The following is an 11,929-nucleotide window of genomic DNA, read 5'->3' on the forward strand; positions in this document are numbered from 1 at the left end:
CAAACAAACAAACAAACAAAGGCCCTAAAAACGTTCAAAGTAAAACATTTTAATTCAGAATTTCTCAATATGGAGAAGAATAATTGATGTTATATTCCCTTTTTTAAAATTTAGAAACTCCGTCGTAATTTATGTATCAAGCATATTTATGGTTATTTTGAACATTTGTTTTGTTGAAACATGTTGCATGTCTTGAAACACACTTGGATGACCCATTCACAGTATGATCATTTTGAATCATACTTGAATAACCCACTCACATTATGATAATTTTGAAACACACTTGGATAATCCATTAATAATATCATAATTATGAAAGACATTTGGATGACTCATTAACAATATGATAATTTTGAAACACGTTTGGTTGACCCATTTACAATATGATAATTTTGAAACGCATTTGGATGACCCATTCACACTATGATCATTTTGAAACATACTTGGATGACCCATTAACAGTATGATATTTTAGAAACACTTGGATGACCCATTGTCAATATCATAATTTCTAAACACACTTGGATGATCCATTAATAATATCATAATTTTGAAAGACATTTGGATGACTCATTAACAATATGATAATTTTGAAACACGTTTGGTTGATCCATTTACAATATGATAATTTTGAAACGCATTTGGATGACCCATTCACATTATGATCATTTTGAATCATACTTGGATGACCCATTAACAGTATGATATTATAGAAACGCTTGGATCGCCCATTCCCAGTGTAATAATTCTAATATAAGAACAGGGACCCTTCACCCGGATAGAGGGAAGAAGCCCCCTCCACATTAGATTCTTTACGCCTTTTGAAATTTTAAACATGCTTGATACAATAAAATTAGATAATTAAAAACATCTTTTCCACGTGTAGTTCGTTCTGAAACCTTTAAAAGAACTGTGAACAAAGAGTCCCTTGAGTTACGAGATACAACTTTGTTAACTCAGCGACCATTACAATGTACATTTTAACATGATACATTGTAAAGTATTATCTATGTAACATTAATAATAAAATTCAATATCTTAGAGGCAGTTAATAGCATTGCGATTTAATTTTTTTCCGAAAGGAATTTCTATTCGCACTTATGACAAAAGCTACTAAGGCTTTCTGACGCCGCCCCTAATTTTAAGCTACTGTTCAAGGGGAATGCAGCCAATCAACTGCATACCCTACCACCTAAAATTCACGCTAAGGGATTGGGTATGAGGGAGGGGATATTATGTGATATCGCGAGGATTCGAACTAGGCCTGCCAGATCAGAAATCCAGAACTATAACACATAGCCAACCCGCGGCCTTTTCCAAAATGATTATTGTCTGTAAGTGTCCTTTTAAGTTATATAGACTTCTTTTGTTGTTTTTGAAGAATCTGTGTACGCTAGGACTTATAAGGTCTTGCACAGTGGCCTGAAGTAAAAAAAAAGAAATATATATACTATTTCAGATTGTTCAAAATGGTTCATGGTTCGCGCCCCATTGCCGCAAATCGCGCTCCATACTTTTGGGCTGTGGGTACCTTCTTCTAATCCCACCAATGATTCAGTCACTCATGATTAGCCAATAAGTAAGCAATGCATTGCTGTTGACTAGCTGCTTTTCTTCTCGGTATGTCTGCGGACTTGCAACGCTAGAAACCGGGTTTCGAAACCCGTGATGGGCAGAGCATAGATAGCCTTTCATGTAGCTTTGTGCTCAACTTCAAATAAACAAAGAAACAAACAAGCCTTCCTTCTAGTTTATCACTTGAATATTAAGGACTGCTATGCTCCGATAGCCCTTGTGTAAATTTGCACGATATTTATAAAATTATATATATGCCCAAGTGTTGCGATATATTTGAAAACATTTTGTTGTTGCTTTAAATAAACCTTGATTTTCATCATACTCAGGTTTGATAGTTTTAAACAATTCTCGTACCACGTTTTGCGGTTTAATATTTCATATATAAGAAAACCAATTTTCTTTCTAACTCAAGACTGTGAGCTTGATGACCCTTTACTCAAACCTATACGTATAGCACTCTGTGAGGTCGTAGTTAAAATAATTTCAACGTTGCTAGTATATGTGCAAATACAAATACTGTCATGGCTTCTTAACGTCAAAGTGGTAGGTCACCTTCAAGATATTACTTGAGAAGTGCGTTAATTAAAACAGACAACCAGATATGTGCCCATTTACGATATGCTGAAGATGGAAATCACTCGGCAGTATAGTCAATATGGTGACACACAATTTCTGTTAAGAGTTAGAATTCGATCAAGATGAAGGCACGCAATGGAACTGAGCAATCTTGAGAGAAGACGATGGTTCTAAAAGGACTAGAACCCAAGTATTTAGCTGGAAAGCGTCCGTACTGTATATGAATCAGCAATATGATACTTAGGTTGTACCGCATAAGGTATGAGAAGCATGTGAAACCTGATATCCAAGGCTAATGACACTCGCTTGAGAAAAGCTGCGACAGACCAGATTCTAAAAGGCAAGTTTCACGATCAGAATTTTCTAGATGAAAGAGCAGTGACAATGAACTTGCTTCACTGTGATAAGCTGATTTATTTAACCCTCGAATTAAGGACTTATTTTTATACCAATCACCACCGACAGGATACACATATCGCATCATATATATATATATATATATAAAATACAATAAGATTATGAAGAAGGTCATTTGAATTTGTTTTTAGTTTATAATGTGGGTTAATCCTGGAATTATCTAAAGTGTTCAATTCTTAGGCTTTTTTAAACACATTTTACTAAACTGTTTATGCTTTGTTGGATACAGGGTGACCCACATAAAAAATGTCAACAAATTACACCATCGAAATTGTAATTACTCTCACTCATCAATTATACCCACTTTTGTCAGTCCTATATACGGCGTATTGCAATAGGTAAAACCCCCAAATTACTCAACATGCTATATCCTTCCAAAGTACAAAACTTTATCATATTTTTATTACTTAAACCTATCTGGTCTCAAGAGTACAAGCCGATTTGGTACAATTTTCTGTCGGTTGAATATTATCTATTGATTACTGGAAGCGACAATAATTAACTCCGAACTTCGTGTGTGTTTTGTTTGTTGTTGTTGTTTTTTTCTTTCGTTAGTTGCTCGTTCCTGTTTAACATACACCTTTTAGGTGTTACAAACTAGCTAAATTTCCTGTAGACGCCAGTAGAGGTCACTTCTCATTCTACTTCGATATAAAGTGCCCCCCACACACACATACACACTTTTAACCCTTTTTCTTTCTTTTTTTGCTTAGGCTACAGCTGCTTCTCAGAAAACGGAAAGTTAACGAACGCGTGTACTTCAACCTGGGGATGTTATCAATGGATGACAAACGATTTCGTGAAGCTGAAACCTGGTTTAAGAAAGCTGTCGAGGTCAGTGTTCGTTAACGTAGAAAATTCTTACATAAACAAAATCTGGCTATACAGGTCAGGGCAAGATGATTTGCATATTTCCAAGTCGATTAATGTTGTTTGTTTGTTGTTAAGCACAAACCTACACATTGGGCTATCTGTGCTGTGCCCACCGCGAATATCGAAACCCGATTTTTAGCGTTAAAAGTCCTCTGATTTACCGCCGAACCACCAGAGACGCTTAATTTGTCATTTTAATTGAATCACCTATTGCCGAAAACCTAACACCCTGTCAAAACTTCATTTAGTTTTAAACGTAGTTTACAGTTTATCAAATGCACCGCTCTTCATTTTGATTATTTTACTGTTTTTTGTTAGTTACAGGTCGGGCTCGGCCTAGTGTTAACACGCACGAACTATGAATCCGAGGATTCATGGTTCGCGACCCGTTGCCCCACAAACTCGCGGCGTTCTTTGGTACAGTTGGTGGGTTTATACTCCCAAAAGTCGACGGTTCACCGTGTCTTAACTTTAATCTGCCTTTTTTTCAAAATTAGGAACGTTACGCGCAGACAGCCCTTGTGTAGTTTGCGTGAATTTCTGAAACGAAGTTTTCTTTCTTATTATGAGGGTAATAATAATAATTGAACTGAATGCATATTTTAGGTGAGGGAAGATTTTCGCAGTGCATTGTTTAATCTGGCGCTACTCTTGTCAGACACACACCGTCCACTAGAGGCCGTGCCTTTTCTCAAACAACTTTTAAAGGTAAGCTTTGACCACAAACTGCAAGAGCCTGTTTTTTTTTTTTCTTACCATTAGAAATGTGTGTACATAAATATAACGAAGTTTATAAGTTAACATTCTTATATGAATGAGTAATATGAGAAACTTAAAAAAATTGAGTAGGTAATATGACAGTAAGAGTCCATTTTAAGTTTACCAAAACACCTGTTTTGTCGACTAAGTAAAGGTGTCTTTCTGTAGTCAAAATGAACATCATTAGCGACTGCTCTAGCTATGTTTTTCGAAACAAATGGAAACCATAATGGCCGCTGGAAAACATTAAATATACACGTATGATTCTTATTAGTATTTGTATAACATTAACATGATATCTGTTCTTTTTTATAGATGGTTTAGTCGTGACACTTGTGATGAAAGTCTTAGAGGCCCTTCCATCTGTGCTACATACCTGAAGACAAGAGTCTTTCGAAATGTCGTCCTTTTCCATCTGTTTGCTAATTTTGTAAGTTAATCTTCTAATATTTCGTCACGAGTGTCACGCTGAACTAGGCAGTCGCTGTCCAATTCACTTTGTTTGTTCATCATAACTTCTGGTTATTCATCCGTTATTATAAAACGACAGTTTTACGAAGGTGTTCATTTACAACAAAAAATGTATGTAAAATTAAGAGAGAAAATTCTGTTTTCCCTCTTTTTTGAGCTATAGAAATAGCTGTTTAACCGTCAGTTAACCGACTTGTTTACATACCCTTCACTACCGTTGGGGGACGCAAATGATATCTTGGGGCGCGGGCGATTATGCAAAGTTAAGCATTTTAATATATTTTTGTTATTAATTAAGATAATAAGTAATTACTAGAACACAAATAGTATTTTAATTTGTTATCTTTGTATTATATCTCGTCACTTAACTCGTTCTTTCATTCATTTAAAAAAAGAAAAAGAAAGGGTGCGCAAGAAACCATATTTATTAAAGGGGGGGCATAGATGACAAAAGTTCTGGAAGCACTGTCTTAGCTTGTTATAACGCTCATTGTAAAGAAATGACCAATAAAACTGGGGGAATTCACTCGTATCCTTTATAAAATACATACAGGACCAAAGCAGTAATCACTCGCATTGTTTGCAATATTGATGATATTTTTGTGCGAGTCCTATGTTAGAGGGATCCTGTATGCAACAACTTTATGAAACAACTCTTGGGCTACTCTTTTACCAACGAATAGTGGGATTGACCGTCACATTATAACGCCCCACGGCTGAAAGGGCGAGCAAGTTTGGAGGGACGGGGATTGGAACTCTCGATCCACAAAAAATGCGAGTCGAGAGCCCTAACCACCTGGGCATGCCAGGACCCATAAGGTTAAGCAAACTCAAATGAGAGTAAATATAATATGATATCTAACGCAATTATCAAATAAAGTTAAGTTCATTTTGTATTGAAAGTTTCTCATATCTAATTTCTTAACAGTATCACTCAGACCACGTGAAAGGATTAATTCTTCTTGGAGACATCTACATTAACCACGTGAGAGACTTGGATGCAGCAGAAGAAGTAAGTGTCTGTCTCATTATGCGGCAACATTATATTTATTTTGTGAGTAAATTCGTGTTAAATAGAATTATCACAAGTATATTTTTTTCTGTGAGCGGGAAACAGAAATAATCGGTAGTTTGTACATTTTTTTCACCACTTGGATTTTGTATTTTATAAAGTAGTGACATATAGAAAAACGTACACAAGGATTGGATTTTATGTTTCATAAAATCAATTTTAGAGTTACTATTAACTTCCTGTAACGTTTAGAATAATCCATGAATTATAAACACTATTTAAATAGTTTGTTTGTTTGTTTGTAATTAAGCACAAAGCTACACAATGGGCTATCTGTACTCTTCCAATCACGGGTATCGAAACTCGGTTTCTAGCATTGTAAGTCCGCAGACACACCGCTGTGCCATTGGGGAGGGGGGTATTTAAAAAGAGTGTCACTTCAAACGAACCAAGACTGTAAACAAAAGTTTATTACGTTATAGTCAAAAAATACTTAACTAATAATCAGGCAATACATCATCATGCAGCTAGTATTTCTGTGTTCCTTAAGTCAGGTATATTATATTATTTATATATATTGTTACTTTCATTAATAGTATCGGTCATACTGTTTAATATATCGAACTTCAATACTTTTTAATTTGACTTATTTTTTATTAGTATATTTTTATTATAAAATTGTTTTGCATTGTTAGCCTAATTTATGTATTTAGGATTAGCCTAAAGTTTTTTTAACTGACCGAACCTCATGAGATATTGTTGGAATTACGGCCGAAAATGTCGTTAACAATGGGGGTACCTAACTGATGAAACAATGCATTATAATATTGATAAGTAGAAACGTAAGAAAGGTGTATCCAATTAGCTATAATATAAATGTGATGATTTTTAGTTTCACTCCAAGTACATAGCTTGCTTTGACCAGAAATTAATAATTAATAAATGAATAATTCATGGCAATTGTAAACATTTTCAAAGTAAATTAATTACTTCGTATGAATTACGTTTAACTACATTTCTTAGAAGTGTTATTGAAGTAGCTCATTGAAAATTTTGTTTGATTGTAAATAGCAATGATAAACAACTAAACTTGTACTTTGGACTGCGTTAACAGTATTTTTTCAACTGCCCCCCTCCCCACGGTGACTCATTGTTAAATCTGAGGGCTTACGACGCTAAAAATACCCGCAGTATGCACATCACAGATAGCCCACTGTGTAGCTTTCTGCTTAATAACAAAGAAATAAAACTTTCTTCAACTCACGTCTAATGAACCACACACAGTTCATGATGAACTAATGTGTGTAACCTTCTGCTTAATAACAAAGAAATAAAACTTTATTCAACTCTCGTTTAATGAACCACAGTTCATGATTAACCAATGTGTGTAGCTTTCTGCTTAATAACAAAGAAATAAAACCTTCTTCAACTTTCGTCTAATGAACCACAGCTCATGATGAACCAATGTGTGTAACTTTCTGCTTAATAACAAAGAAATAAAACGTTCTTCAACTCTCGTCTAATGAACCACAGTTCATGATGAACCAAGGTGTGTAGCTTTCTGCTTAATAACAAAGAAATAAAACTTTCTTCAACTTTCGTCTAATGAACCACAGTTCATGATGAACCAATGTGTGTAACTTTCTGCTTAATAACAAAGAAATAAAACTTTCTTCAACTTGCGTCTAATGAACCACAGCTCATGATGAACCAATGTGTGTAACTTTCTGCTTAATAACAAAGAAATAAAACTTTCTTCAACTCTCGTCTAATGAACCACAGTCGACACAATGAGATTAGACTAAATAAATATTACTACCATAGTGCTTATTAGCTTTTACTTTTTAGTAGCCTCACCGCTAGTAGCAGGTAATTACAAACATTGTAATAACTACTGACGCTAAATTGTATGACACTGGTTATAAGTAATGACATTTAGTGGAAGGTTTAACATAACTGAAATTGTAACTTAAGTATGACTAATTTTATCGTTATTGATTATTTTACTGTTTCCATGTCAAAGTATTTGTTTTAAAAATGTCTAAGGTACCTGAAAAGTACGATTTATGTAAGAGAATTAGTTTGAAAGTTACGCTTTACGCTTTCAGTGCTACAAGAGGATCCTGGATATGGAGCCGACAAACGTTCAAGCAGTGCACAATCTATGCGTTGTGCACGTAGAACGTGGACACTTACAAAAGGGAGAACAGTGTTTGGTACAGGCAGCAGAATTGGCACCTAAGGAGGAGTACATACAGCGCCACCTTCAGATTATTCGATCACGTTTGCAAACAATACGAGCAAAAACGTCCACACAAGTTCAACAAGAGAAATCAGCGCACTCTATTCACCAGACAAAGGGACAGAGAAATTCGAATTACATGGCCAAAAGTGAGTCGGCATTCAAACGCCAATCTTCTCGAAGTTCACAAGTTGATACTTCTCCTCTAAATGAGCAGAAGTCTACAAGAAAAGAAAAGTGAGACGTAAGTAAAGCGCGTTGCGTCTATGAAAGTCATTCCTAATTGGAAAATTGGTGCTCTAAGACTAATCTGTGAAAAAGAAAAAGAGTATTATAATCCTTTGTATATACGGTTGCTAGAGAGCTTTATACGTATGTCATTGAAAATAAATCTAGTTTTGACAAAAACAAAGATATTATATTAACTACCTGCTTGAAGATGGAAATTATTTTGTGTATAAAAGATGGTGAGCTTTAGTAAGAATGATCGGAGCAGATATATGAATGTTGTATTGCACTGAAGAGCACAGTCGTTCTAAACAACAACAACAACATATCGTCACATTTCACTACTGCAGACTTAATTGTTCCTAAAAAATAAAAATTACACTTATATTACACCTATTATTCTTGTGAATGAAAAAGAACTTCCATTTTTATAAATTACGTCAACTTTCAGGGTCAACTCTGAGTGCTCTTTAAAATCTGTTTCTGTTTTGTATTTTTAAAGAATCTTCACACTGAATTTACATTTTAAATACCGAATTGTTAGATAATAACGAGTACTTTAATTTTATTTGATGTCCTTTTTTTTTTTACTTTCTTGGTCGTTTAGCGGACAGTTAAATATAAGCCCTATGGTTAATTATGTGGTGTTTATAACATGTAACTAAGATACGAGTCAATAGTTAGCAATTGAATAAAACTAAAATACATGACTTTTAAAGACTGCCGAATCCGGTTTGTAATACAGCGATATAAATTGCCTAAACTGGCGAAAGGCCTAAAAAAAAACGTGGCTAAAACACGTTCGATTACGCGTTTTTTTTTCACGTTCCTCGTAATTAGTCGTTTACGAATTTTCAAATCATCACTGCGGCAAATCATTTTGATATTCATATAGTTTGTAATAAGAAAGTTATATTGTCATTGTATAACGCTTTGATTGGTCCATGTTTCGCCTGATATTAAAGTGTATGCATTATGAAATTTTCGGTATTGCGTTTTTGTTGTTGTTGTTTTTCCTGCACTGAAAATGATTGTTTAACAAGTGAATAGATTTAATATAGATTCATGATATGATTAGATTAAATAACTTGATTTCGTAATCTCAGTTGATAACTATGTTGTTGTTTTATCTATTAACATTTTGTTAAAAACAAAAAACAAAGAGCGCAACGGTAAGGAAACGTTAACTCCATCCATATTTTGTGCTTCAATATTTACCACAGTTTGATTTGGTAATATTTCATAAATATTTTTTACCGTGTTTTATTTAGACATTTTTAATTTGAAACAAGGTTTTAATTTTGATAGGAACTATTAAATTCAATTGTACGTTTCTTATATATTTTCAATAACAAAATTCTACAAATTAATAGCCGAAACAACCCGTAAATATTTAACAACGTCATATTTGTTTGTTATTAAGCACAAAGCTACACAATAAGCCCATCACGAGTATCGAAACCCGGTTTTTAGCGTTATAAGCCCTCAGTTTTATTGCTGAGGCACCAGGAGGATACATGAGTCAGGAAAGAAAAATTGATTCTTTGACGAACTTAATGAGAACTTATATTACTGTGGTATAAACTCAGCTTGTTTTCGAGAGTTTTTATTTGCATAAAATATTATTCTTCATAAGTGGAAAATATCCATAAAAAATATTAATTTGCATAAATTTCATCATTGATCAACGAAAACAGCAATACAAAAAAGGTTAATAGTTTGAGTGCTGCCCCTCTCCCGCACTGGCTCAACAGTAACCTTGAGGGTTTCTAACCCTAAAAATCGGGTTTGTATACCCTCGGTGGGCACTAAACTAACAAACTAACTTTCAATAAGTATCAAATACGTAAATCCATATTGTGTTTGGTTTAGCTATATTGTATGTGACTGTTATTTAAACCTAATCAATGAAATATCTTTGTACTTGAAATAACCTAATTTGAAACCAAACAAGTACTGGATAATAAATTAATGACGTCATAACCTGGATAAATTGAGTGTGACTACAACATAATGGGGCTATTGGTCATGTTTACCATTTGAGAAGGCTTCACTTAGGAACAAGACCAATAAAATGTATACCAATTTTCTTGACAAAAGATTATATTTTACTCTGTGTCTATTTGTTGTTGTTTTTTAATCAATTGAGGGGATTTATGCTTACTTTGCACGTATTCTTTATTTTAACCACTGAACCAGTTTGATAAGGCTTCTTCAGAAAAAAAAAAACAACCTAAAACATCATTATCAAAAACTAAGGTTTTTAAACCCAAAATTGTGTAAGCTGGTGGTTCAGTGGTTAAAATAAAGAATACGTGCAAAGTAAGCATAAATCCCCTCAATTGATTAAAAAACAACAACATCATCATCAAAAACTAAGGTTTGTAAACCCAAAATTGTGTAAGCTGGCGTAGGATTTTAGCTCGTGTAAGCGAGCTTTGATCAGCCAGTTGTACTCCATGGTAAAGCTGTCCGGGAACCATCAAGGCATGTTCACATTGCACGCAGCACTTTGGCCTGGTATTTTGCATTTATGTATGTAAAACTTCTCTGAATCGGTGGCCAAATAAAATGACATCAGAGCAAGAGTATTTTATAAACAACTAGCTACTTGAGACGTTTAATGGCCCTATGTGAAATGTAAAACGTGAGAAATGAAGAAGAAAGGTTAAATAAGTAATCTCACTCCTTCCCCACCATTGTCTCGCACGAACCAGTTTTGGTTCTGTTTCTTTATATGTCGAAAGTTTATCTTTTTTTTTTTTAGATAAAATATTGTAAGTGCTATAAGAATACATGCACACAGACATACACACAATTTCGTAGAACTGACTGTTTTACGTGACAAAAATGGTTTAAAAACAATACACAAGATCTTTTTCAGGAAATTTCGTAACTTATTAAAATCAATTATTATTCCCAAATAATATGTTTGAATCTTTATATGACTGACAGACAACACACTACTGTAAAGCGGCGTGAGTGGTTAAAACAGGTGACCCCTCTTCGCGACCTTCGGACCCCCTTTCGGGGAAACAAATCAAAACGCTCCATAGTAACACTTCTCTAACAATACATAGAATGACTGTTTTTATTTTAACCCTTAAGTTATTATTAATTGGAGATAAATCCTTGAATTCAACGAAAAAAAAAAATGTAATTGTTTTAGAATGAAAAATAAATCATTTCCAGAAAGAGTGAGTGCTTCAATTTCAGAATGGTGCATGTGCTGGTCACTACAGAAACATTACACGCAACTTGAGAGGCCTAAGCTTGTAATTTGGAATTGTTAGCCTCTTTACCTTTAGGTACGTATGTAATAGCACCTTTTTCTTTCTCGTTTTTTTTCCCCGTTATGAAGCTAAGTTTCAGCCAGTGAAGTTTGTTCTTATAAATTGAACTCGTTGTGTAATGTAAGTTAATTGATATGAGTAACTGTGTTGCTTGTTTTCGAGGTGAAAAACGTTTTATTTATTTGTGCCAAAATGTATAACTGTAAACACGCTTTGGGATCATTAAAAGTCATCACTTTATAAGCACTGATTCATTTTCTTTTAATTTTTCAGATTTGTACTTTTTTTTTATACAATATTTTATTTGAATCGCACATATTTAGTCGAGCACTTCGCAAGTTAATCCTATTGTGTATTTAGTAACATTAACTTGAATCGCACATATTTAGTCGAGCACTTCGCAAGTTAATCCTATTGTGTATTTAGTAACATTAACTTGAATCGCACATATTTAGTCGAGCACTTCGCAAGTTAATCCTA

The 11,929-nt window shown here is 34.1% G+C and overlaps 1 protein-coding gene across 1 annotated transcript in view; it reads left to right on the forward strand.

The window, feature by feature from the left end:
- The window catches only part of LOC106458039 (transmembrane and TPR repeat-containing protein CG4050-like), a 206,496-nt gene extending 196,148 nt beyond the window's left edge, over positions 1 to 10,348 (forward strand). The window contains exons 17-20 of the mRNA XM_013917492.2: positions 3,283 to 3,405; positions 4,051 to 4,152; positions 5,603 to 5,686; positions 7,795 to 10,348. Of these exons, the coding sequence (XP_013772946.1) occupies positions 3,283 to 3,405; positions 4,051 to 4,152; positions 5,603 to 5,686; positions 7,795 to 8,169 (684 nt within the window). The 3' untranslated portion in view covers positions 8,170 to 10,348. The remainder of the gene's footprint in view (positions 1 to 3,282; positions 3,406 to 4,050; positions 4,153 to 5,602; positions 5,687 to 7,794) is intronic.
- The last annotated feature ends 1,581 nt before the right edge of the window (positions 10,349 to 11,929 follow it).

The sequence above is a fragment of the Limulus polyphemus genome, unplaced genomic scaffold (genome assembly GCF_000517525.1).
Source record: "Limulus polyphemus unplaced genomic scaffold, Limulus_polyphemus-2.1.2 Scaffold408, whole genome shotgun sequence".
Lineage (NCBI taxonomy): Eukaryota > Metazoa > Arthropoda > Merostomata > Xiphosura > Limulidae > Limulus > Limulus polyphemus.